General features: G+C 40.6%; 1 protein-coding gene across 1 annotated transcript in view; it reads right to left on the bottom strand.

The window, feature by feature from the left end:
* Positions 1-27,159, bottom strand: part of LOC139208812 (dedicator of cytokinesis protein 9) — a 73,740-nt gene that overhangs the window by 4,969 nt on the left and 41,612 nt on the right. The window contains exons 6-50 of the mRNA XM_070838561.1: positions 25,250-25,345; positions 24,644-24,778; positions 20,699-20,873; positions 19,930-19,982; positions 19,040-19,114; positions 18,792-18,932; positions 18,071-18,283; positions 17,639-17,761; positions 17,171-17,253; positions 16,664-16,786; positions 16,347-16,426; positions 16,031-16,218; positions 15,740-15,805; positions 15,560-15,652; positions 15,324-15,447; positions 14,902-15,020; positions 14,569-14,655; positions 14,315-14,404; positions 13,039-13,154; positions 12,650-12,719; positions 12,436-12,561; positions 12,271-12,342; positions 11,244-11,390; positions 11,060-11,143; positions 10,787-10,898; positions 10,445-10,492; positions 9,455-9,633; positions 9,235-9,351; positions 8,659-8,770; positions 8,441-8,574; positions 6,804-6,918; positions 6,572-6,638; positions 6,434-6,481; positions 4,882-5,018; positions 3,832-3,947; positions 3,532-3,669; positions 3,261-3,443; positions 2,817-2,930; positions 2,491-2,706; positions 2,189-2,246; positions 1,883-1,989; positions 1,028-1,150; positions 780-893; positions 501-506; positions 1-30 (exon numbers count right to left, since the gene is read on the bottom strand). Coding sequence (XP_070694662.1) covers positions 1-30; positions 501-506; positions 780-893; positions 1,028-1,150; positions 1,883-1,989; positions 2,189-2,246; positions 2,491-2,706; positions 2,817-2,930; positions 3,261-3,443; positions 3,532-3,669; positions 3,832-3,947; positions 4,882-5,018; positions 6,434-6,481; positions 6,572-6,638; positions 6,804-6,918; positions 8,441-8,574; positions 8,659-8,770; positions 9,235-9,351; positions 9,455-9,633; positions 10,445-10,492; positions 10,787-10,898; positions 11,060-11,143; positions 11,244-11,390; positions 12,271-12,342; positions 12,436-12,561; positions 12,650-12,719; positions 13,039-13,154; positions 14,315-14,404; positions 14,569-14,655; positions 14,902-15,020; positions 15,324-15,447; positions 15,560-15,652; positions 15,740-15,805; positions 16,031-16,218; positions 16,347-16,426; positions 16,664-16,786; positions 17,171-17,253; positions 17,639-17,761; positions 18,071-18,283; positions 18,792-18,932; positions 19,040-19,114; positions 19,930-19,982; positions 20,699-20,873; positions 24,644-24,778; positions 25,250-25,345 — 4,953 coding nt within the window. The remainder of the gene's footprint in view (positions 31-500; positions 507-779; positions 894-1,027; positions 1,151-1,882; positions 1,990-2,188; positions 2,247-2,490; positions 2,707-2,816; positions 2,931-3,260; positions 3,444-3,531; positions 3,670-3,831; positions 3,948-4,881; positions 5,019-6,433; positions 6,482-6,571; positions 6,639-6,803; positions 6,919-8,440; positions 8,575-8,658; positions 8,771-9,234; positions 9,352-9,454; positions 9,634-10,444; positions 10,493-10,786; positions 10,899-11,059; positions 11,144-11,243; positions 11,391-12,270; positions 12,343-12,435; positions 12,562-12,649; positions 12,720-13,038; positions 13,155-14,314; positions 14,405-14,568; positions 14,656-14,901; positions 15,021-15,323; positions 15,448-15,559; positions 15,653-15,739; positions 15,806-16,030; positions 16,219-16,346; positions 16,427-16,663; positions 16,787-17,170; positions 17,254-17,638; positions 17,762-18,070; positions 18,284-18,791; positions 18,933-19,039; positions 19,115-19,929; positions 19,983-20,698; positions 20,874-24,643; positions 24,779-25,249; positions 25,346-27,159) is intronic.

The raw sequence follows: 27,159 nt of genomic DNA on the forward strand, positions 1-27,159 counted from the left end.
CTCAGCCTCTGAGTCAGTAAACTGGTACTGCTACAGGGGTGTGGACAGCAGAACATAAAATCATTGTTATTCCGTGAGCACTACCTAAATGCTATGAAGAAATTCAATACACTAATTCAAACTAATGCATCAGCAGTTAGATCACCATGCCAAGAGAGACATGGATATGTGGATCTCTATCAAAGCACACAGGTAAAGGTAACCACACCCAGAGAATTACTTATAAAATTTCACAAGTTAAGACAAGTATGCGGGTCAGAGCTAAAATCGTACTAACTTAGATCCGAAACACAAAAGCAGAAGCACTGGAAATAGTGCGAAGGTGAGAGAGCGTCATGCAACACAGCTCCAAAAACAGAAAGCAACAGCGGTGACTGATTGTTACTGTAACCTGAAGCAATAAACTATGACTGAGAAGTGCAATGGATTACAGCAGCACCAACACCACACAAAGACATAGGCTGCTCAGAAAGGCTAGCAAGGTCTACTGCACAACTTACCGCTGCCTTCAAAGAGGATAAAAAGCAGAAAAGGGTATTAGAGTGGATCATAAAATGCCACAGTATGTGGTCATGCTCTTAAAAACAAAAACACTTTCAGCACAGCCCAATGCTCATTGTGAATTACTTTGCAAAACACCAGCAACCAAATGAATACTTGTGCTCTTTTAAATAGTTAGTGCAGAAATCAAATAAAGAATAGCTCTGCTTGGAAAATTAAACTAAAAATAACATCTTAGGGAAAAGAATATGCTGCTGCTGTTTGAGAGTTAAACTCACCTGGCCAAAGAAAGCCACTCTGAAGTAGGTGCCCAGCAATCTCTTGCCTGTGTGCATGACCTCAGTCACTTTACTGTATGCACGATGCAGCGTGTCATACAGGTGGGCCAGTTTCTGTGCAAAGTAAAAAACATAAAAAAAAAATATTACATACATATTACAATTTGAAGATACTAATGTCCTAACTTTGGCTACATTAATGGGGATTGTTGTGGGGAAATGAAATTCCCAATGAAGCAGCGTTGTACCTCGAAGTCCCTGCGCTTCTCATAAATAGGGATTATGAGCTTATAGATGTCAGAGATGAGCTCGTAACGCTCAGCCTTCCACAGTCCATCTGCACACTCCTCCAAAAGCTCCATTAGGACATCCTGAGGGGTCAAGAGGAGGGCAAAAATAGAAATGTAGCTTAAATGAAAGTTAGATAAATCAACCTGTGATGACTGTAAGGAAATAAGAAAACCATACTTCTACATGTATCCTATACTGCTGAGTGCTGGCTTGCAGGTAGACATCAGCACTAATTGCAACTTCACAGATTTACTGATAAAAAAAAAAACTGCATTGGACTTATGAGTGTGTGTCTCTTTTCCCCTTCTACAAATCTTTTGAGTGATTATGATATTGTGAAAATGGTAATCCTCCACATAATCATTTATTTCTGTTAGACTCTAAAACATGCCTCACCAAAAAAGGTTTATTATTCCAAGAAAAATAAGGAAAATGTGTCTCACCAAAAAAGGTTTATTATTCAAAACTAAGAAATGTGTATCATGCTGATGTGATTTGTCCATAGTTTGATATCTTGAAAGTCTAAATCTGTGACGAAATACTGAGTGAGCCAACCAGTTATTACTTAAATGATTAATATGTGAAAAACTGGATTATTGGGGAGCCTCTTCCAACAGATAAACTGAATTATATGCTTTAATATGTTACATTAACACGGTACCAACATTGTTGTCATAAAATGATGGGGTCAGACAGTAGAACTGCAACTGAATTCATGTTAATGTGTCAAATCTTAGCGCTGTCATTAACACATTTCATGTCAATTAAACAGGCAGTGATTTATCATTTTTGTTTGCATTGGTGAAACATACTTCATTGAAATGGACATCCTGCATGCCAACGTCCTCCATCATCGCTGCTTCTTCATCAATATTTGGAGTCACGACGCGGAAGGCTGAGCAGCCCTGTTTGATCATACCTGCACACAGCATGAGAGATGAGATAATATTTTAACAGCCCAGTCTTTCTTGCAACAAATTAAAGAAAAAATGAAAAAGAAGACAGCACTGACATAATTCAAATTATTTACCAGACAAGGATAATTCTTACGACCTACAAATTATTTACATAACAGAGCATTCGTATGGCGTGCAAGTAAAAATGGATTATTGAAGCACCTTTTCTCCGCAGGTATTCTGCCACAAGTGCTGCAACGTGCACATAGCACATGGCCGACTGTAGACAACAACAAGAAAGAAAAGAAAAGTATGTTGATACTATAAATAATGTTATTGGACCATATCACCCAAGAACATAAGCTCTCAATAAAAACTGGATGAATATGAAATCAGTCCAGTTAGTACTTGATATTTCATAGACACATCACACACCTCGAGTGAATTTATTACATGTTAAACTGGCAGCTATCATACCAAAGTCCAGCCAATTCAGACACACAGACGGAGCTCTTATCACAGACCTCTGACAGGTCTCCGTTCTTCACATGGATTCGGGCCATGCTGTCCAGCCAGGTCTTGCGTAGTTCAGGAGTGCTGGCGTATGACTTGGCGAGGCTGTACTGCAGGTCCACCAGCATCTCCGGATCTCTCTCGTGCTCCTTCATCTGGGCGGTGGCCATCAAAACTGTTCTGATACGTTTGGTCAGGTCCTTCACGTCTGATGGGAAAGCTGTGTTCTATTAAGGAGGATGCAGAAATTGTGTTATGGCTATTTCAGAAATATACTGTGTTTTAACTGTTAAACTCAAACCAGAACATGAATTATGCACATTGATGAATTCCTGACCTTAATGGTTTTGTCACTGTTGGCACAGTTGTTGATTATTGACAGAGACTGCTGGAAGCGGGTACTTCCAATACCAATGACATCAGCTATCAATTGACTGACAGCAATCACCACCTAGAGAAAGGGAAAGAATAAATATTGTTTAGTCCTTGAGTTTTGTTGACATTGGCCTTTGCTATTGTTTGAGGTCATACAGACCTCAGTGCTGTATGTGTACATATAGTATAAATATATTTACGATATACAGAAACATTTCTTTATTCTGTATGTTATCTGTAAAAAGTTTAACAGCCCCAAACAGTAAGAGGAGAATTTCTATAGTAGATTTGTCACTTCAAAATCTAGTTTATTAGCAGTTTTCATAGAATTAAGAAAAGTATTAAGGAGATAAAACAATTAAGTGTTCTTTTTATTCCAGTGAGCTCCACAGACGGTCTGTCTCACCTGCAAGTGTGTCCGGACAAAAGACTTGCGCCCTGTGTAGTCAAAGTTGCTCTTCATGAGGAAGTAGAGCAGATGGGCGGCATCACTGCGAATGGAGCTGAGCTTGGAGTTACAGCACTTTAAGATCTCATAGCAGAAAGCAGCACACATGTCAGCACGCCCCTCAAAGAATGTGCAGGGAAACTAGAAGGCGAGGAAGACAGACAGGTCATCAGCTACGGCCGACGCCAAAGACCGTAACAAATAACAAGAGAGCCAGTGCCCTTCACACCTTGTAGATGAAGGTTCGCAGCGAAGTGAAGACCTGCTTGAGGGCCGTCTCTGACTGATTGATCCGCAGGAAACAGAGGTGGACATCAAACACTTTCTTCATTAATGGACTGTGGCCGTGGTCAGAGCACAGCTGGGTCTGTAGAAAAACATAGTATCTTCTTAGAAACTGACATAATCCGTGTTAAAAAACAGTCAGGCCTGACATAATCATTAGATAACCTAAATAATGTATTTAAAGAAAAAAAGTTCTGATACAAAGTATGTTTACACGAACAGTAAATGTGTGTGTATATGTTACCTTGAATCCCATGATGAAGATACTCAGTGTGTCCAGGACGGTCAGACACACTTCAGTAGCAATGTTTGCCTCCAACAGTGACTGATTTAAGACGTCTGCATCCGAGTGACTGTAGGCTGAAGAGGACACAACAGAGAGCTGTAGTTGTTTCACCCTCAGCAGCACGCTTGAAATAAAGCCTCTTCAGAAAGCTCATTTATATATCATATAACTTAAAATATGAGACCTTAGGGTTAAAGGCAAAGCCGTTGCTCAAAAGATGGAAAATTTCATTATAGTGAAAGTTTCATTCCAAACTGTGATAAAACATACCTTACCACTTAAAGTCTGACTTTAAGTGGTAAGGTATGTTTTTTTTATATTTTAGCAAATGAACAATTTTGCCTCACAAATTGCAGCAATGCTTTTGTCTGAGTTTTATATTTAGAAATGAATTTCAAGCAGCAATATGCAGGTAGTATTTTGAAATGAAACCCTTTTTTTTTTTACATGTATTTTACATGGATCGCTTTTTTTTTAAGAGAATGAAATGTAAAATAAAGTTCAGAGCAGATGAGCTGGCCAGAGGGATGAGAAGATCTTGAAAGCTGATGTTCAGTCAGAATAGGCATGCTCTTAATTCAACCAAATGAACAGAGCCAGTAACAGTCTGCAAACTGCCTGCCGACCTGATACATTCTTACCATGGTCTACAGATATTCCAAGAATACTTGAAATCTTTCTTACACTGAAAACACAAAGAAACTGCATTAAATGATGCCATTTAACCGACTGAGCACATAGTTGAAGCCCTTTTAATAAAATCAATATAATGCCACACAGAGCCACCTTAGACCCTACCTAATTTAATCTACTGATGGTGCATCTATGTCTTCTGAGGCATTTTGTGCTTCAGAGCAGGCTGGGTTTAAACACAGGAGGAGGAGGAGGAGGAGGAGGGTGATGTTGATGATGTTGAAAAGCATGAGGAGTCAGACAATATGGGGTGAGGCGAAGGAGGGCAGGGGTCCTCTGGTAGAAGATGTTCGATGACAAGTATGGGGCACTTACTGTGGTTAAAAGTGTATGAGTTATCCAGGCTGCTGAGCTGCTGTAAGCGGGCATGCATCATTCCCGCCCTGTTACGGGACACAGGCAGAGTCTGAGACTTCCGCTCATGTGCTACGGGTCCTGCCCCATCCTGGTTCCTGATGAGGAAACAGGACAATGTTAGACGAATGGCTGAGTAGTAGCAGAGCCAGAGTTAGTAAAGCAGGTTAGGGTGAATAATACACCATTTTACACATTTGAGTGGTGTAAATATTACTCAAGTGTCACTCAAATATGCAAGAGCAGATTTGCTTGTATTCAAACCTTAGGTGACACTATATAGTTAAATACGTATATTTTGGGATTTTGGAAAACATGATATGAATATTTTGGGTGACAAATAAACATATACATGTGTACATATATGTGTGTATACGGTAAAGTTGTGCAGTATATACTGTTTGGCATGCAAGTTAACTAGATTTTTCAGTGCATTAAAGCAGTGAGTTACAGCAAACGGCATGCACATAAGAATCAGAGAGACACACGATACATGAAATTAGAGCCTGTAATTGTGACACAGCACTGCAACTTTTATAGGGTGAGAAAATATCATGCATTTAGTTTAAGAAAGTCAGTTCCACCGTTAGTCTTACCCAAGCAGGAGAGGGCAGGAGCCAGGATTTATTTCATTATGTTAAACTTGCCAGCGTTTAAGTGAATAGAGATAGAAACAGTGGTGGGAGGTTAGAGTGAGACAGTGAACACCCAAAGCCTTCTGGGAGTCAAGGCCAGAGATCCAAGGTTGTAGAGAGAGTGCACTATGTGTATTTGGATACATTTTGATTATTTGTCGAATAATCGTGCTCAGCATACATCCCTCCACGGTCACAAACATTAGCAATTATGTTTCACACTGGATGATCTTGCACCCCAGGGGCTATTTCTGCAGTGACCAGGGGGTTGAAAGTAGCTCAATTCATTTGAAATAATAGAAATTACAATTTGACATGAAAATATATCACAATTGAGTCACCAGTGAGATACCGCATGTTGAAACCTCATTAGGGAGCAGGGAAGTTGAGTTGGCTAAAATGACTAAAGCTAAAACTCATGAATAAACAGTTGACATATGTGGTTAAACGTAACAAATAAATGGTTGTAGACAGTTGTAGATAAAAGACTGACATAATTATCTAACCATAAAATAATGTACAAACAGTTGAAATAGAAACGTTAAAAGTAGAGGGTTGAAACACTTAGCTAAAAGTATACATGAATGGTAAAAAACTAAAAGTAATAGTTCATATATATATTAGAAAATACTGCAATGATATATTTTTTAAATAATTAACATTATCTAGTTCAAAATCTGATGAAATTAAGACACCTGGGACATGATTTAGGGTATATGTTCATCTATAAGGGAGTGTGGGGGTATGCTACAGTAAAAGACTGGAAAACCACTGTACTGCAAGCCTGAATTCCTTCATCCTGAATTCAGCTCAATCATAATTTAAGTTAAAAAGTTTAACATTCATGCATGGCATTCAGATACTGACAACAACATTACCTTGCGATGTATCTCTTTCCCATGTATCTGAACTGATGGAGACAAACTCTGTGAGGAAAAGCACGTGAAAAATCAGTCCCAATCACATTTTAAGCTTTACTTTTAATGTCGTCATGAAAGCAATCTAAGATGTCTTACTCGACTAGAGTGAAAAAGTCCATTAAATCAGCAGATGAGGCCTTGTTCCAGTATGTGAACAAAGCATCTGGAAGAGACAGAGATTGACATTGTAGAGATGATTTGTTTTGTTCGGTGTGTTTTTGGATGACAGACTTTAAGTGAGCTCAGTGTTTAAGCATCAGGCAGAGAGAGATCGCGAGTACAGATGTTCAGAAAGAAAGAGCAGGAGAGAGATGGAGCGAGATGTTACCCTCAGACATGCTTTTGAGCACATGTAAGAAGCACATGAGGAGGCTCTTGATCTCTGCCTGGTCCAGTTTATCACATCGCAGCAGGGTACTGCCCAGGGTCGAAGCAGGCTGATTCTGAGGGAGAAAGAATCTGGTCAGGCACAGACAGACAAATACATTATCCAGTCAGGGCTCTTTGCTCTGTCTAGCTCCTTCTGCTGCCCCAAGATAAACCACAGTACTGTCCACAGAAACTACTGTCAGCTTTTATTGTGTCATTCCAAAAGACAAAGGGCTTTACCATAGCAATTTTAACATCTTTTACATCTGCTTTTGTGGTCACAGTTCAACGTCTGGACAACTAAGTCTTGGTCAGTGTGCTAACATTAAGAAAACTAGTAAAAACTATATGTGGGGACTTTTAGAATGGTTATGACATGATCAATAAGGGTTTTCTGAAGGCCTGGGATCACAGTGACCAAGCTACACTAGAGCAGTCATTCAGTCAGATGTTGCAGGGCTCTACGCATTGTGGAAAAACTGCCACTGGAAAACAATCACAATCGTTTCTCCCAGCTGAGGCAGAGAGCAGGGAGAAAACAGAACCGAAGCAGTGGAGCAACAGCTCTACCACAGCAAGGGGTTGGCGATTTACCAAGCACATTCCTTTGCCAGCAGTTAGTCTAGACCATGGAACTGGCTGCGGATGACTTAGGGGAAAGTATGAGGCTATGGCTTTGGCTTCTTAATGGGCGTTTTTAGAGTGGATAACCACAAGGCTAAACTGAGTTTTCCTCAAAAGGTGGACAAAAACTGTGGTGCAGTTATTTTCATACACTTCATACAAGTTTGAATAAAACATTTTGGATTAAATGCTAATTATCTGTAGGTGGTACCACAGATCTCAGATAAAAACAGCTTAGACAGAAGATAAAACACACAAAAGCACAAACAGTGAAAATCCAATCCATTGTGTATAATGGGCTTCTCTTGTTTAGCTCGAGGCTGTCTGTCAGTGACAGCAATAACACAGCACACAAGAGAGGAACTCAAAAGTGAGAAATCCCTTTAATGTGCATGCTTATTAATGTCTGGAAAAAGAGTGGAGACAAACACTGTGAGGCCCTGCGGTAAAGCAGCTCCGTCTTATGACACCAGACAACAAACAGGCCAAAGCCTGAGAATCATTTGGCAAAGAAAGGGCTTAGGTTTTAGGACACTGGGACACTCTCACACACACGCTAACATTCCCAGATGGGACACTCCTAGGAGGGAGGATGACTGTGTGAAGGAAGGAGGCGTTTTGTACTTGAAGTGAAACGCTGGGCTGCAGGGCGCTCTCTGGCGCACTGGGGGCAGAGAGCAGGGAGAAGTCCATGGTGACACGCTTGGTTGGCACAGAGAGCACGTTCTCCTCACTCTCCATAAAGAAGCGAAGGACATTGACAGAGTGTCGCCGTACAAACTTCTCCGTCTGCCACGGCCAGCCGTACAGATAAGGTGGAGGAGTTAATGGTACATGTTAACAAGGGGCGACTCTCTGAAGTATTTCTGTTCTAACAAGGGGACCTCTGATATGCCTTACAGACAATTAGTTTCTAATAAATGTTGTATGAAAGTACTTGACAGGAATCTTGCAGCACTCTCTGAGATGTACCTTGTCCAGAGAGTTGCCCTTGTCGTTGTTCTTCTCAGGCAGGCTGTTCCCAGAATCAGTGCTGATGAGTGAGCCGCGAGAGTCTGCGTGGCGCACAGAGTTGATGTTGGGGGTTGACGACGTGTGAGGTGAAGCTGTTTAAAAAAAAAAGGAGCAAACATTATATAAAAACATTTTTTTAAATGTTTCTATTTTTTCAGTGTCACCTTTCCACTTACAGGTGCCAGAGATGACTCCAAAAACATCTTTGTGCAAGCTGGTGTCCAGAAAGGTGCTGGACCTGGGAGGGGTCATCAAAGCGTTGGTAAGAAGTGAATCTTCTCTTCCATTCTGAGGAGAAACAGTGCAACAGATTAATGGACACAAACCCACATACTATACACACACATACTACATGGGGCTGTATGTACTCATGAAAAGACACGAGCTGTGTGTGTGTGTGCGTGCGTGCATGTGTGTGTGTGTACGTGATGACCCAAGTCCTAAAAACTCCTAAAATCTCAGGTTAGTCATTCAAATCAGCTGATTGCACAGGATATCTTTGTCATTTAACAACTTCGCCATTTTAGACTGTTGCGGCACCAGTCTCCCCTCCCCTTTTTCTTCCCGTTATATCTCATTATTACCATGTTTTTCTTCTCTTTATGTAGTTTTCTAAGGTGATCTGGGTATAGTTGTCAAGAATTAGGGTTATGTCATGTTTTGATGTTTTTCTTGATTTAGGATATGAACTGATAATTCAGTAGTTATGGTACATAAGTATTTTAAAAAAAGCCACTAGGTGGCTCCCTTACATTGTTGGAGTGGTTGATGGCGAATGGGGACACTTCTTTCACATTCAGCCTGTTGACGTTCTCCTGGAGCACACCAAACAAGGGCAAGTACAGGGTGGCCAACCTGGCCTGCTGGCTCTGAAAAACAAATAAATGTCTCAGCAGAAGTTCTCATACACCCACACCAGCTACTGAAGTGCAGTGGAAATGCAAGAGGCAGAGGTAAGACGGCGTTACTTACTTTGGAGGTGTAGCGGTCATCAAATGTGTGCTTTATCATCAGACTCTTTAACACCTGGATGGCTATCTGACGAACCTCCCTGAACTCCTGCAGAGCTGCACTGACCTCCCTGAGCAGCAGCCCAACCAGGAAGTGGTTCTTACAGAAGTCATCTGTCAGCGAGTAATCCAGCTGGAGGTCTGAGGGGAAGAAGAGGAGGATGAAGAGTTTAGGAGTGGCTGACAGAGAGGTAGCTGAAGGATGTCAAAGGACATACAGCACAAAACAATGAGAGCACATTTGAAATTTAATGATAATCTGACCCAATGACATTAATAACAAGAAAACAGGACAGATTTGACAGTAGAAAGATTAGTGAACAATGCAAATATCCCCCATTCTGACTAATGATTCTTATTGACTTTGATCTAACAGAAGCAAAAACAGGAATTTGTGTTTGACAAATTCAGGCTGTGTGACTGAGCTGCATCTACAATGATTGTTGCAGAAGAAGACAAACAAGATTAAAGTGGCAGCTGTTCACAGATGGTTTCCAACATTATTAAAGAGAAGTAAAGCAACCCCAAATCACACTCACAAAGATTTCCCCAAATGACTGTAATCAAATTTAACACACCATTTCGTCTACTTTTATCTTCTTTATCTATAAAACCTACATTTGTTTGTTTGTTTTGTTTTGATCTGATATTTGTATTAATGGCGGAAAATAATGTTCTCATCACAAGCAATAAATCCCAAGCTACTTCAAGGAAGAAAAAAAACACATTCACATATAATCACCCACATCTGCACAAAGAGCCAAACTCGGCTTCTATACACATATACGACTGAAACGTCAGTACAGAGCCTTGAGAAGGAAAAATAAATAATGCTACATCAACCAGGATGCAGCAAAACTGGAACATGTGATTTTCCAGTCATGGTTGAATGATTAGATCCAAGTCTGCTCTTTTTAGAGATGACAAGCAAGCAGCACACCCTTTCACTTACCTACTGGAGTATCGTATGACTCCACTGTATCATATGGAGATAATAAAGCTAATTGAGGAACACAAAAAAGAGACAAAGTGTGTTCTATAAAATCAAAGATGGCTACCACAACAGAAAAACTATTAATTACACTTTCTTTCTTATATATGTATGAGTTGTAGAAGAAGAAGCAGAACCATTTTTATGTGTTGGCTTTTGACAATAAAACAGCTTTTTTTTTAAAATTTCATTTCTTATTTCTATTTTCTAATGAAACCCAGGCGATGTAAGCACACTGGCACCTGTGCAAGCTACCATCTAGCTTTTTACTCGACCAGTGGATACATTTGATGGTCTTCTCACCTTGAAATCTCAGTATCCTTCCCTTTCCAAATGGCATTGGCAGGTTTAAGGGGACGTAGTGCTCGTGGTTGCACACAACACGCAGGAACTCAAACCTGAACTCAAACAGCGTCTGCATTTAGAAACAACAGGAACCAAGGAGACAGCTTTAATACAACACTCAAACACGTTCTTGTTCAAAACGTATGTGGAGCACAGCCTGATATAGGACTTAGCGCTTTTTTACAAAAGAAACTAATGTAAATGCTGTTAGTGTTTGTATTATCAGCGTACCCTCGGATCTCCAGGCATAAAACAGTTGATGTAGTTGTTGATCTGCTTGAACACAAAGCCTCTGTCCATCAGGTTGAAACAGCGCTACAGAAGGATGAGGAAAAGCAATTCTGTCATTATTTATAGCAAATATATAAAAAGTTGTTCTCGAACCAGGCAAGATTAGGTAACTGTGGCTGCTGACCTTGATGAAGACCGCCAGGCTGTGGTTGGCGTTCCTGGCGGCATCCAGGTTGTCTTTGTATTTCTGAGTGATGTGTGGCATCATCATGTTGACCAGAGTCTCCACAGTGTGATGGAAGGATGCTGAGAAGCGCTGATTCCTGGTCAGCTGTAGGAGAAGGCACAAATGTTCATATAAAGTCAGGTGATATTTTTGTTCTGTACAAAAAAGAAAGTCCCATAAAAAGACCAAAGCCAACCATTAATGTAATATCTTACATTGCATTGTTGTCCAATAACTATTAAAAACACATGCTGCACTGAGATCATGTTCCTTCATGCAGCATAATGAACATAATGAAGGACAGCAGGAGGACAATAGCTTATTTTAAATCCAACATACATTGCTGCTGCTGAAAATACTCACAAGCACATGAAATGTGTATTCATTAATGGCTGACTAGACCCCAACAAATGTACTATACACTCCTGATAGAGTTAAATGTGCTTAGATCAACAGTGCTCTGTATTTAAAAAAATATTTAATGTCCTTCAAAATTGAAACAATGCATTTGTGCCCCACTCTCAATGATTTACATCTTTAGAAGAAACAAATGGACTTGTGGCTGAGAGCCATAGACAGTGTAGGGAAGTTGGTAATTACTGCCAGACGGACTAAAATGTTTTAGGTTTCGGTCTCTTCATGGGATGCAATACTGCCAGCCTTGTACTATAACCAAAGCTTCACAGTTTCCAGGCTGGTGTGACCTGCTCTTGTGGAGAATTTACTTGCTTCCATTGTGGCCTCAACGCTGAGCCAGTGGAGGTTAAACACAGGGATGTGGTTGCTTACGGGGTACGAACAAATGCAGGCAATTAAACTGCACAGTAGTGTGGGACAGACGTCGGATACATAATACTTTGACTGTGGTGCTGTGGCTGTCCACAAGACATGGCATGTTTTAAACCACAGTGAAGAGCCTAAGCTGTAATAAAGCAGACAGGAGCAGACACCCCTGAGCCAAACACATGTGTTGTGGCAGACTTACCTTCACTTTACAGCTTTCAATCAAGTACTGAGCCATGGACTTGATTAAGGCTTCAAAGAAATACCAGGAGTACTGTGGGGCAGACAAACGTCAATCAGAGAACAATAAAGAGGAAATACATGTCAGTTATAATCACATGTGGTTAAAAAAGTACAAATATGTTACCTTGAGGAGCTTGTTACTCGTGAGGAAGTCCGTGGATGGCTTCAGGATAGCAGTCATGGCTTTAGCCAGCTCCTCATGCACTGATCGGCTGGTGGAGGACGTGTGTGGCTCAGTCTTGAATACATACTATATCAGACACAGGCAGAGAGAACGATAAGAATCCTTTACTACAATCACTAAACATATGTATGGTGAGTTGTGACGTGGATTTTACCTTCACATATGATCTCAGGTAGTGCTCCAACCCCTCCTCATGGCACTGGGCAACAATGTGAATCATGACTCTACAAGTAAACAGTGAAAAGGGGAAGCTTGTGTAAGGAAATGGTTTGGACAGGAGCTGAGGCAGCCGGAGGTCAGACAGCACCACCCATGCTTAATTTCATTTTAAATTATTACTGCTCTTGCACACTGATATTTCAGGCTTCAGACCTTCATTAAGTGAAATATATATATCATCACTTTGGTGATTTAAGTCTTGTATACATAAATGCTGAAAATGTAAGCTAAATTTTCAATTCTATGTCAGATTCTCATAATCCACACAACATTACTTGAATTTTAAGTTGTTGTTAAGTCAAGGATTATCTCAGGGGAACTTGCCTAGTGACGTTGACTGCCACGTCCTCTTGGGTGGCACTGGTTAGCACCCTGAACAGTTGATTCAGGATGGTGGGCAGGAACTTGATCATCACGTGACTCTCCATGGCATGCAGACTCTGACGGTAAAAAAAAACATCATCATTATCATATATGAGGAGAATGAATGTGAAAAACAGTGACGTTGTCTTACTTCACCGCTCCAAAGAGCACACGGGGCTGAGAAATTATGCCGTGTGAAGACACTAATTTTATATCAACAGCAGGAGGACATGAGTGAACAACACTGTGCTAATCACCCACGCCTTATGTTTCAGTTGCCTGTAACATGGCAGCATGTTGGCCTCTGCGCTGGTGCATCGTTCCCTATGTTCAGGAAACTAACACAAGCTCTGCCAAGTACTTTGGTGAGCTGCCAGTCAGCATGGCTGACCTGCTGTTTGACCTTCGGGCCATTGTTCGTGTTCACTGCTGTGTTTACATTAGAGCCCGTGAGATGCATTGGACCAAATGTTGCTCTCCATGTCAATGTGCACCAGGGGAAGAGTGAACTGAGAAAAAAAAAAAAAGAATCACGCTAGCTAGGAGTAGACATGTGACAGATTTACTGGTGGCAGCCTTGAATTTGCAGGTAAAGGAACAATTCAATTCTGTATAGAAAAAGCTCAGCACAAAATGTCCAGAAGGCTGCGCTGTTCACAAGCCACAGCACAAAGTAGAACATTAATCTCCATGTGATTTAACCCCAACCAAGTGTGACTGTCTGAGCTTTCACAGTGCGTATGAGCTGAGTTAAAGTGTGAGAACATGTCTGACCTCTCACTTTAGGTATCACAAATGTCATTCTGTGCAGACTTAATTCTCACTCCTGAATTTATGCATCCTTGCATCCAGAGCACGTGCACTCAGTTATACAGTAGTTGCCAACACTGGGATGCAGACTGCATGCCAATAATGTGGACTGTGGTTTAAATATGACTCATTGTAGCATTAACAGTCTCTCTGAAGTTTCTCTCAAGTATCCGCAGCCATTACTAGCCAAGAAATTAACCTTCAAGACAGCAACACAATGTCTGTAATAAAGACATAAGGTCTACACTAAGAAGACATGAACAAATAAAACAAATAAACATTAAGAAAATAAAAATGGAAATATATACAATTCTTACAAATCAACTGAACAAAAAGCATTCTGTAATATACTGTTAACTGGTAGGTTTATCAGTATATTAGTCAGTATTTGTACAAAAATACCTATTTTTTACACTTATTGTTTTACCTTCAGGAATTTGACAAGTTCTCCTCCTGACAGAGAGGGTGTAGCCGCAGCGCTCTGACAGTGGTGAAAGAAATTGTGCAAATGTTGATCCTACGAGAGGCACAAAGATGGTCAGAATACACAAATGTACTACATGAATCTGGGTTTAAATTAAGTCACAGCACAAATTGAGACGTGACAAAAGAAACAGAAGGAAAAAAAAAGGATGAACCGGCAGTGTGCTCACTGTATCCTGTTACGAAGCAAAAACTAACCTGAGTGTAGACAGTGGATACGAGGTGAGAGGACACCTTAAATAAAGGCTTGCCTCCATCCACCCATTTGATCTCAGGACCTGAGTGCTGTAATACAAAGAAAAAGGAACACTCACTTAATAATTCAGTAAATACTCTGCAGTATTTTCATATCACTATCTCTACAAATGTGCTCAGTTCTTATATTGTGGGTTGTGGCTTTTGGCTCGACATCTCCAAAACATATTAGCATAGCCTAAGAGTGACATAAATCAGCTTTGCACAAAAGACAGAAAGAACAAGCTGAACTCTGAGTGGGCCATCGCTGTTTACCAACTTGAGGATACACTCTACCTTGCTGGCACCTTCCTGACAGCTGAGGTATCCAGCAGGCAGGTTGGCAGCCACAGGGATGTGGTTGTCATTCATGATCACCCGGCCATCCTTCAGCAGGGGGAGCCAGGCGTAACCCACTGAGAGCAGACAGACAGAGGCGATGATAGTCAGCAAAAACAAGACAATAAGGCAAGGCCGGGTGTGTTTTTTTGTACAGCACATTTCAACAGCAAGGCACTTGTTGAATGCATTGTGACAAGGTGCAAAAGAAACACACCATGAAAGTACATTTGAATACAATTAAGTGAGAATAAAAAATAAAATAGAAACTCACACAGACATAACACTATATGTGAAAGTGAAACAAAATACAGATATCTAAAATCATGTGATTGTGAATCTGAAAGCTCAGTGTGACGTTCAGTGCTGCAGTGTGTTACCTTGAATCTCAACCAGGTCTCTCTTTTTGGTGCTGGCCTTGCTGTTGCTATCACAGCTGACGTGGTAGAAGGTGAACAGCAGATGATGTTTCTCATGGAGCTGGGTTGGCAGCTCAATCTTAAACTAAGGAATTAGATATACACATAGAAATATTATTATCACTAGTTGTATTGACTTATATATTCATAAAAATGAATGGTACTGAGTCTTAGGACATTTGGCGAGTGTGTCTCACCTCATCGTAGAATTCTGGGTTTTGCTGGTGATGTAATACTGCAGCAAAGGCATTTTTGGTAAACAGTTGTCCTCCAGGTCGGCCATAGATGCACTGTGGAGTGATAACAGCTGTTGGTCAGATACTGTGGCAGGAGGGGTGGTTATTTGGAGATTCACAAGCAACTCTAGGATGCGTTACCTTGAGTGAAACAGCATCTTCATCATCTGAGTCCTTGAACTCAATGCAGACAGCTATGTTTCTCGCCTAAGGACAGACACAATGAGCAAAAGTGTCCCAGTTAGCCACACTTTGGCAGAAAAGGAGCGGTGACTTCAGACCACAAGAACAGATGGGGAATCTGCACAGTTAGATCTTTAAACTTTACTGTCTAATATAGGAAACGTTTAGGACACATATGAAGGACAAAGTCATAATTCCTGTGTTTATTAACCTGCAAAGTAAAACTATACAAGAAAAAGTTTGTGATACCTTTGCAAATGACTTTTGGCTGTCGTACTTCAAGTGCTTCGGGTAGACATAGAGGTGATTGTTGTAGATGGTGAAAGGCTGGGAACATTTGGCTATACACGGCACAAACTCCTCCACTTCAAAGAAGATGTTGGTCTTCTCACTGACATCAAATTGCTTCACAGGAATGTAGGATGAGGTAACACAATCTATATACAGAAGCAAGAGGGAGGGAGAGAAAATAAACAGCCCGCAGACAATGTGATCAATCTGTTCCTGAGCAGTAACAGCTTTCGTCTCGCATGTTGGCTGCGTGGAGCGATTTCAGAGGCCTTACTTGTCAAGTCGGGGGCTACATTGTCAATAGTAACATCGAGGTTTCCCAGGATTACAGGCAGCTTGGCCATCTTCTCTGGCCTGGAGAAAGGAAAATAAACTCCAGTTAAGTCTTTGATATCATCTACTGAGCAGAGACAAATGACATACATGCACAGCACATTAACAGATGGGAGCAAACATCTTATTTTCAAAACTAGCCAGCATTTTTCAAAGTACAACCTATAGGGACATATTTTCCATATTTCCCTTTCCAGAACATCTGCAAGACTACTCAGACAATTTATAATACTGAGCACCCGTAGAAGCATTACTAACTTCCTGAAATCAGCCAGCAGTTTGAGCATATCGTCATTGGATAGCTTGTTGCTGTCTTGTCTGTACAGAGCTGAGAAACGAGCACTTTTGTCAAGCGTCCCTGAAGCGTCTTTGAACAAAGGCCTGCAAGAAGGAAAAGAAGAGTGAGGAACATTTCTCTGGCCCTGAACACATCTATCTTCGCAGCTGTTTGAATCAGCAAAAGTACTTTGATGGTTGTGTTTCATTGGAAAAAGAAGCATTTTTTTCTCCATAACTATCAAAATTGTTAACAGTTGAGATAATGTTTTTGAGAAGAACTCCAAATAATCAATTATAAATATATAAATCTTAAGTGAACAAATTTAAATCACTCCACATTTAACTTTTTACACATTATAGAAAAATTGCAAAGCAGTTCATAATAGCGTATTCTTGTCCCTTCAAATATACTATTGTTGAGTGTGTGTAGGGGCTGTGGTCCTGGTGTAAAATACACATAACATGCAGTTAAAAATAATAAAGTACCTTGCTGCCCAGGCAAAGGGCATCCTGTACTGGCCTAACCGGCTACATGCCAGCTTGGCATTTTTCAGGACCTTCTGTGCCACCTAGTGGGAAACAGTAACACAGTGTGATTTAAACACACAAGTTGGACTCAGCCCTGCAGCACTGTAACATATTCAGCATGCACATCACAGATACACAGAGATAAGTCCTGATAAAATGCCCTCCTCACACACACATGCTTAAAAAAATAACACACAGACACGCCTACAGGGTTCCAGTGATGTGGGCCTGAATCACATTACTACCTGCCAGGATCCCTTCAGGGTGCACAGCTACATTTACAGTCTGCGCAGCTGCTCAGCACTTAAAAACAAGGATGATTATCTGTGTATAATGTGGAATAATCTGCTGGAATCTGTGAGTCTGGGGGAACATACTGTCCAGTGAGGAAGATGGTGATTTGTGTGCCCGTGGGTGGGTCAGTACCTTGCTGGAGTCTGAACTCTTCATGTATGCCTCGGCGCAGTGGTTGATTCCCCCCTGAAGCACTTTCTCTATACGAGCCACCAGGAAGATATCTGGGTGGGGGCACATTACTGAGAACACTCCCTGGGGACACAATGAAAAAGCTAGAATTTATTAATGTGTATTTTACCTAATGAATTGATAGGCTTGAATAAAATTTGAACAAAAGACAAGCATAATGTTTTGTAGCCATGCTAAAGATGGCAATGTCCGTCTTTCAGGTGATCACCTTGGTCCTGACAGAAATATCTGATTTTTATTGATTTTTCAATTATTGGGTGAACTCATGTTTGCCATGAAATTCTGTACATTAATGGTCCCCAGAGGATGAATCCTACTGACTTTGGTGAACCCCTAACTTTTGATCTGATGTGTTTTGTTCATGTGACTTACCTGTCTTGGATACTGCATGGCTGCCTCTGGCACCCCATGGACCAACCGTTGCCCCTCAGAGTGGGTTTCTCCTCCCCCGTTCATATACTGACTGGTGTTGTTGGGCAACATGCCCCTTACAGACGGGTGGTTTAAGTCCAGGTGGAAGTCAGAGGAGATCTTCCTGCCGTTCTGGATGTCGAACAGTGACAGGGTGACATAAAATGGCTCCACCTGGAGAAAGAGAAAAGTAACAATTCTGTAGCAGATCAGATAAACTCTGGACAAAGAGGACACTAGTATTTTATTGGTACTCAATACTGGCAGATACCCTGTGCTGAGGAATTAGATTCATCAGGAAAATTGGATTGTTAAGAATGGATAGTAACTATTCCACTATAATGTCAGTGGAGGGAGCTGCATGAACACACTCAAAGTATCTGTGTGTGTGTATGTGTGTGTGTGTGTGTGTGAGTGTCATGTCAGTGTCGGTGGAGAAAGAGCGTGTTGAGTCTTTAATAGACAGTTTCTGTTCGGAGGGACAGCAGGACATCTGACTCCATTATACAGATTGTTTGCCGTTACTGGGCCTGTAGCCTGGTTGCTATGCCAACAGGAGTCCTTCAGCAGCTCAAATAATGAGGAGAGTCTATCCGGCCGCTCTAACAAACCATCTCATCCGTCTTTAGTCAGCCGGATGAAAACATTTGTGTCATTTAGGGCCTATTGTGGACTGTCTTACGTTTGTTGTTGGCCCTTCCTCGTTCTCGGCCACACAGCTTTGCAGATTGAAAGAGAGGTCGTTGCAGTTCACCAGCACACGCTTCCCAAACTTCTCCTCAAACTGCTTCACATCCGGCTCTATTCCTGAGAAATCTAGCTTCTAAAGACAGTACAATGGAAGGCGATACATTTTATTAGGGAGCGTTAGGTTGGATCTTATTACCACATGGGAATACATGAACTTAAATGTGCTTTGCATTTAATTACCTGTGTGTCAGGATCCAGGGTGAACAGCTTCAATCTGGTCTCGTTTCTCATCCTCGACTCTACATCTCTTGCGCTCTGAGGAGAGAAAAGGCATTTCCTAAATCGATTTAAACCTGAAACTGTCTTAAACGCCAGAAGCAACGTCTGAGTGATTTCCAGTCAGTTGGTTTAATCATTAGAACATTGTTTTCGCCCATCTGGAAAAGAGGCTTCATTTTTTACAGGCTGATCACGCTGGGCAGACAGCCTCAGTGGTGAGTCAGGTGGTACCAGCATACGTTTCAGAGCACCTCATTGTAACCTGTCAAGAAGTTTCCCCGTTAACTGTTACCAACAGTTTCCATGCACATATGGCTTTACTATTGTGTACCAATCAATGCATTAACAGTATAAAGAGCTTTCCTCTGAAACACTAAGAAAAACATTTGCAGCCTGTAAGTCATCAGTCAGCACCTCATTCAAAAACAAAGATGTTTCTATTGTAATCTTTACAACTCTTGATGCAGATGTCATTATGTGAAAGCAAGTGTGAGCTTTTGAATGTTGTTGGGTGCAGGTGTTTGGGCCCGATGTTTAATTTGCAGTGCTGTTTTTGGGATGAAACCCAAATAAAACTCTGAATGGAAGAAGATTCGCACTGTGGAAATGATTCTGTTGTTTGTCACATGACAAGAGGTCTGTGATTTATGTCAGGTCAGATCTACAAAAACAATTGAATGTCTGAGAAATTAGGTGTGTAATTGGTTACTCTTAAATCTAAATTCGAGCCACATGTTTGTAGCAATAGAGGCCCTCTTCCTCACAACTTCTATGAGTTACTGAGATTTAATGCTGCAGCTCTGTGTGATGTACCGAATGTATCAGCATCCAGCTGAGAAAGTAGGACCTACCTGAAAGCTGTCCATGCTGCCAGAGGAACTGTCTGACTTTCCAAGATCATCATCTAGAGGAAAATACAAGAAATCAGAATATTGTAGCGCATAAACAAAAGCCTCTTGTGTTGTAAAACCTCCTTAATCTGTTACTGACATGTGAAAGTCTAGTAAATAGTAATTTATCTGCTTAGGAATCACCCAGGATTCAGATGCAGATACTGCAGGTCTCGGTGGTATATTTCAAGAAAGCTCCTTGAGCAGAATTGTTTTTTTCTCTTATGCACAGCGTGATTATTAAAACCTGAGGAGTTAGGGAAGATTAGTGGAGCGTTTTGTGCAGAGGCATTCAGCCCGCTTCCTCTATGGCTAAGCCTCCTATGAGACAGGAGACGAGTATTAAAAGCTTGGGTGGTCTGGTATCACATCTCCACAGAATACACTAGACTACAGGGCCAGGAAGAAGCTGGGGAGAAGTGAGCCACGAGTGGTGAGTGGATGTTGGTGTGAATGAACAATGTCCCACTAAGAATATCCTGACATACATACAGTCAGTGGTGGAGGAAGTATTCAGGCACTTTACTGAAGTGAAAAAGACGCTTTTGTCTGACATTTTTTAGATTTCTGAATTAAACCATAGATGTTCTTACAGGACTGTGACAAACATAAATAATCTCATTAAGAAGTTGGATAATGTTTTGACAGGACCAACGCAAAATAATATTCCATTTCATGTTTGTGTTTCTTCAGGCACTGGAAAATTATGGCCAGACAGACAAACACACACCATCATGAATGTCTCCATTCCTCTTCTCCTGCATGGCAATCTCAAAGCTGCTGTGCAAGATCTTGTTGAGTGTGTTGATCCAGTCCTCCATCTCTGTTTCACCGTCTGCAGCCAGCAGGTAGGTGCTCTTATCCTGCATCTTCAGCTCGAAAGCGAACCGCCGAACCTTGTTGTTCTGCAGCCACGACGCAGGAGAAGATTACGGCAGGAACGGAGATAAGAAGGGGGAGAAAAATAAATTTGAATTAATAAAGAGTCAAACCTGGAAGATAAAATACAACTCAAGAATAAAACAAGAAGACTTTTTGTTATTGAAGGAGAGGGGGCTTCATGTTTGCCAAATGTTATGGTATCTGATATTGAATGGCTGATTGACTAAGTCCAGTTTTTCACATTTAAAAATCAAATACCCGACTGTGGACATGGCAGGGCTGAAGGAATGTTTCATCTCACCTTCCAAAGTTAACATCTAACAACTGCCAGCTCACCAGAAGGCAGCAGATTATTTATGATCGAAATCATAGCTAGCTTCACTTCTACTTCTTCACTCTACCCTCATCCTCATTTTGTTGTACAATGCAGGTTGAATCTGCAAAACCAAGGACGCTCAGGCAAAGTAAAGACTCAATCACAATACAGTGGACTAAATATGACACCATTTCACTCCAAAAATCGACTAAATGTGAGTCACTGTGTTGGAAAGAGATGAGAAGCAAAGCCCAGATTTAATTTAACTGCCACAGAAAGCAAATGGACAATGAGAGTTGGGGAGAGACGGAGTTATTTCCATCTGCGTAATAAAGCCTCCAGCTCTGCCAGGACCACAGCAGAGACTCTTTAAAGTGGGATGGAGCTGCTGAGTGAAGTCAACAGAAAATGAGCTGGAACTGCAGAGCTGAACTCTGACCTCCAAACAGCCATGAACGGTGACGACACTGCCCCATTTGGGCCCCAGCTCTTCTCTGTTTGAGCCCATTCAGAACCAATAACTGCTGAATCAGCTGCAGTTTGTCCATCACACAGCGACTCAGCTGAAGGCCTGTTAAACATTTTAAAAGTATTCGAGTGTAAGTGTTCGAGGAGTATTTTTTTTTAGCGATACCGGAAAGTCATCTCATTATTTTCAGCAGTTAGTGGATTGTTATTCTGTGGTTATCACTGTTGCTTGCCTACAATGTTGAAACAGCAGAGTGGGAGTGATTGGGAGAGGGAGAGTCATTATCTGCAGACTGGCTGAGTAAATATGGAGAGAGGAAATAAAACTGGTCTCTTGATAAACAGACTTAATCATCTGATAGACAGTAGGAGGACTGGTCTAAATTTTCAAGACAACACAGCTGTACACATCCTTGGGGAAATGACTAATAATATTCTAAAAAAAACCCACTTCTTTTCTGGATTGTCCATAGTATCTGCATTCTTATACAATATGAGAAGAAAAAATAAAGCGTCCACCCATTACATCTTTTAGCCCCTTTGCTGCTTGTTAACCTGCAGGGACCGCCGTGAACCTAATTAATATGTGGCCTATGCTTTGTGTGTTTGATTGCATGTTGGCGTCTTAACAAAGTGCAGGAGCTGCTTGAGGCTCAGTGTGACGTCACTCCACATGCCATTATGGTTGCGGAGTTTAACATCTGCAGTTCCACTTATAGAGCTGTTTCTGCAGCTTGAGTTTACGTCACGTGATCTTTATAGCTCCAAATAAGGCGTTGCGTAATGGTACCGAATGTGTAGCAGTGCCCGCTAGCAGTGGGTTAATCACCAACAGAATGGTTTAGTGATTAAAGTACAGGCTCTGTATCATCATCAGTGTATAAAAGACTATCATAAATCACAATATATTTGAGAGTATCTGTTTAATTTCACATATTTTCACTCAAATCAGATTAGAAGAAAGTGGTATGGGCTATATATGCCAAATCAATGCTGATTACAGATGTATTAAATCTAGCTGAGAAGAAATAGAGTTTTTGAATGTGGCGTCAACTTAATATATTTAGTCCAACAGAGCACTGATTAGAGCGATTAGAGATTTGAGTAATCTTCATCAACATTATTTGAATTATGTGTCTACTATTAGTCAAACTGTAGCTGCGATATTAGATAAATTAGAGAATAAAAGTTTAGGCTCTTCAGCACTCCCCTGTTATCTGGTTAACTGGTCATTACAGATGTTTTATGTACACAGTTGTTCTGTAGATTATATATAATGAGGTGTACGTACAGTAGTGTGTCATCCTAACATTTTATTACTAAGAATCTTAAATATAATATAATCTTTAATATATAAAAACTAGAAAAAATGTTATTCATATTTTTTTATTAACGTTAAAGTGATGGTTTTATGATATAAAACAAAGAAGAACATAACATTTCTGTGCCATTAAAAAAAAAAAAAAAAGGAAATATACTGGCACAGAAAAGTTAGCAATGCACTCTGCCTACATTTCTCACCAGACTGGACTGAACCAGGAGTGAATTCTTACTTCACTTCTTCCACCACTGAGGAATGTAACAGAGTGAAGGTCTGTGGTTGAAAACTGGGTGGTATGGAGGTCCGATTAACTCTGGGGACGGCACGGACGCCATAATCTGCACTGAAACCCCCCCCAAAAATATTTCAAATACCAAGTGTTGACCTCACCTCCACCTACATTTTGGTCTGAAAACTGTCCCCCTCCACACAATAAGAAGCAGGCAGTCCTGGAAAAACACTCAATCTTCCTTCTCCTTCACCAATAACAATATGAATATCTGATTAATGCCAGCTGGGTGCCTGATCAGTAAAATCAGATTCTTTCCATCTATTGGGATGACAGATGATAACGCGCTCAGCGAGTTTTGGCCTACATTCAGATGTTTGCATGCGGCATTGATTGTGAGGCAGATGGAAAGTGCACAGGAGTGAGACCTCAGCATTCACCTTGTTTCACCAGCTGAGAGTCAGCAGTAAAGTATGACCTTGGGGAGTGGAGAGCTCAGGTTTCAGGGAAATGAACTAAAGAGGGTCCCACAGATACTTTTCAGCAGCCGTCCATCACTGTTCATTGAGAAATCAGTACCACTCTACAATCAGAGTACCATTAAAAATGATTCACAACTGGCTTATAATTAGGTTATTAGTTAGACTGTAAGCACTTTATAAATAATTAATAAACAATTATAAAACAGTTACAACAGTTACATACATCGATGCAGGCTCACTGTTTGGCAAGATCCAGTTACTGTTTACTACTCATTGATCTTACTAATGAGTTACTAACGTTAAGAACTGACAAAATTGAGCCTAATTGTAAAGTATAAAACACATCAACATCAACAACACTGCCAAAGCCTTAATGTGCCAATCAGGTCATTTGATATCAATTTAGCTTTTTGACTATTAAGACGCAGTGACGGTGATAACATGCCAGTAATCTGTTAACAAATATCTGATGGATCTGACAGATCCATCAGATAACCAATGAGATAACCAATGAGATCTGACGCTTAACAGTACAGATAAATGTGAGCTCATTATTTGGCGAGCAGCAGGTCACTATTGCCCTTTTTATCTAATGTTATAACGGCTATTACTAATGATTTATAGAGTGTTAAATACTTCAATAATTAACTTATTATGAACAATTTGTGATCCTTTATAAGGAAAGTCTTATTGTTAAGTGGTATAAAAACATATGCGTTAAAATTTTGCCGTTCATAGCCTCTGCTTTACCCAGCATTTCGGGAAATATATTTTTAGAGAAAAGAATTGCAAAGAGGAAGTCACTGAGCCTGTATTCTTAGTTGATAGCATTTTAATTCCCAGGCCACATCCTGTTCTACCTCTGCGCCATTAGGGATGTCCCGTTTGGCAAAGCCTGTGACGAGTGATCTAGGATCACTGCGGGTTAGCCATCACTGCCTTCCAGACAGAGATGACGGGAATATTTTAGAGCGTACCTGAACCACACCCATACAAGAATCCAAGAAAATGGTTCCTTTAGGCTCTTTGGAGATCTTCTCATCCTTGTAGAAGTTCAAATTATAAGAGCCGTCCCCTAGCTGGGTTAGATGGAAATACCTCCTCTTGAATGACTGCAAAAACAAACAAAACAAAACAAAACACATACAGTACACGATTAGACTGCTAGTAATAAGAAGCCCTCTAACTAAAACTTGGTCCATACTAAACCTTCCATACTAAACAATGGACGGATATAGTAAAGACAGACTGTATCATATGCTTTATAGATTCTTCTTTTTTTAATTTTCTTTTTTATTGAACAAAACATAACAAGCAGCGTACAACTGGTACAAAGTGGCTATGTCTTCTGTGCTGTATGGGTAAATTATATCAAAATCCAAAATACATAGTCTATAATTACATATTGGCGAAAAGAAGGATACAATTAAATAAGAATACAAATAAATAAATAAAAGGAAAGGAAAAGAAGAAAAAGGAAAAAAAAAAAGATAAATAAACGAATAATAAAAAGCACTTATAAAAACAATAGAAAACACATCGATCGATTTATTGACCACCGCTGGCCATCACCACTGTCTCACCCTCATAGTGACGCTGATGGCACTGTTCATGTTGCCCTTATACAGCCAGCCATGTTTGGATATGCCGCCTTTCTGGGATCCTAGGGAGGCCGTATCCTGCAGGAAAATCACAAGATCAGACAATTTAATACACATTGATACTTTAAACACTGCAAGAGGGTAAAATCTTAGCAAAGCATGTGGTCTATTCATTGATTCTTAAAATCCTCTTACTGTAACACAACATAAATGTACCAACAGAGTGAACCGATCTCACATTTTCTTCCAGTTGAAACAAGTTGCAATGCTTAAAAAAAATTGACAAATTACCCATATATCAAAAAATAACAACACTGGTTTCCCACAAATTGTGAAAATAAACGAATGTGCAGATAAAGCTTTGGCAGATTTTGCTTAAGGAAGACTCAACATGGCTTATTTTGGATATTGCTGTAAGGGATCATCATACCATATCACCAGTGCTTTTAAACACGCTCTGCCACAGTCTTGTTTAAGTGTGCAGAAAACCTTTGATGTTGAGGTTTGAGATGACACAGAGCCCACACTCTGAGGTCCGTCTCCGTCCAAATACGCAGGCAGAGGATCGTTAAACAAACTCTGACTGTAACATAAAATAAATATCTCGACCTTCAGAGCAGAGCCACGACACATGGACCTGATCCTTTGAAGCATGACATCACGTGCTTCGCATACGACCAAGCACAAAGCTACCATAATCGACCAGCTGTAAAAATAAACCAATTAGGAGAATAATGAAGGATGGGACAAACTCTACAGTCCTGTCCTGGTTTAGATCAGCCTCACATGAGCAGAGGATATGTCATTTACAGTTACACTTGAAAGACTACAGTGAGGAATCCCTGACAAAGTTGCACAATGAGCAGAGAGAATTGCCTTTCGAGATGTCTCCATCCTGTTAAACTTCTTCTTCTCTGAGTCTAATAAAGCAAAAGGGGATTTTAAAAGTGCTGGCAGAAATTATAATGTATCTCTGATCTGAGAAGCATCTGGTTTTTCCATGCTCAGTACCTGTTTCTCCTCGGTAATGTCTAGACAACTTTCAACAGTCCCCAGAGAGGCACACAAACCGCTGGATTTATTCTCTCTAATTTCCCCCCAAAAAACATCAGCGAACCAAACAGTTCCATTACTAAAGTACAGCGAGACAAAGAGAGGATGACCCAAATCACACAACAACAAAAACATAAATTTAATCTGCAGATTTTAGAGGAAGAATTCAGATCCTCTTCTTAAATCTGCACAAAAAGCCTCCCTGTAGAAGCTGCTGTGAAGAGCTGTGGGCCAGAGAGAGAGGCCTGGGTTGAATGAAGGGTGATTTGGATCTAGTAATTAGTTGTGTTGAAGTCCTGCCCTAAACCTCCTGTCCTGTCAGAGGTAACTGAACAGCACAGAATGACCCGTGACGACCTGCCACAGCTTTCCTCAGTCACAGCTGCACTAACTAACACGTGGTTAAAAGGGGAAAAAAGACACTTGTTAGAGCTATTGATTAAAAAAAACAACCAAAGTTTGTGTGTAAACAGTGTACTTCAGATATTAGTGATTTTTTTTTGCCTTTAGGAGGTGCAGTTTGACATATCATGTGAGGAGAGAAGGTCAGGATCATCATCATGCATCTTGTGAGGCAGTGTGACCTCACGCTGTAGTACGCTAAACATCATTTCAGTCACAGCTTTGTATTATTGTCTTTGAAGACTCAAATCAAGTCTGTCGGGTGACTTATGAGCCTCGTTGTAGTGCACTCCCACAAGCCATTCCAAAGACAACAAATACTCATTTAATCTGTGCAGAAACACACACCCACTCCGTCATACATGGATTACAGAGAGGATGAAAAGCTGCTTGAAAATTTCACTATTTAAAAAAAAAAAAAAAGAGGCTGTTTTGAG

This window comes from Pempheris klunzingeri, chromosome 10 (assembly GCF_042242105.1).
Source record: "Pempheris klunzingeri isolate RE-2024b chromosome 10, fPemKlu1.hap1, whole genome shotgun sequence".
Classification (NCBI taxonomy): domain Eukaryota; kingdom Metazoa; phylum Chordata; class Actinopteri; order Acropomatiformes; family Pempheridae; genus Pempheris; species Pempheris klunzingeri.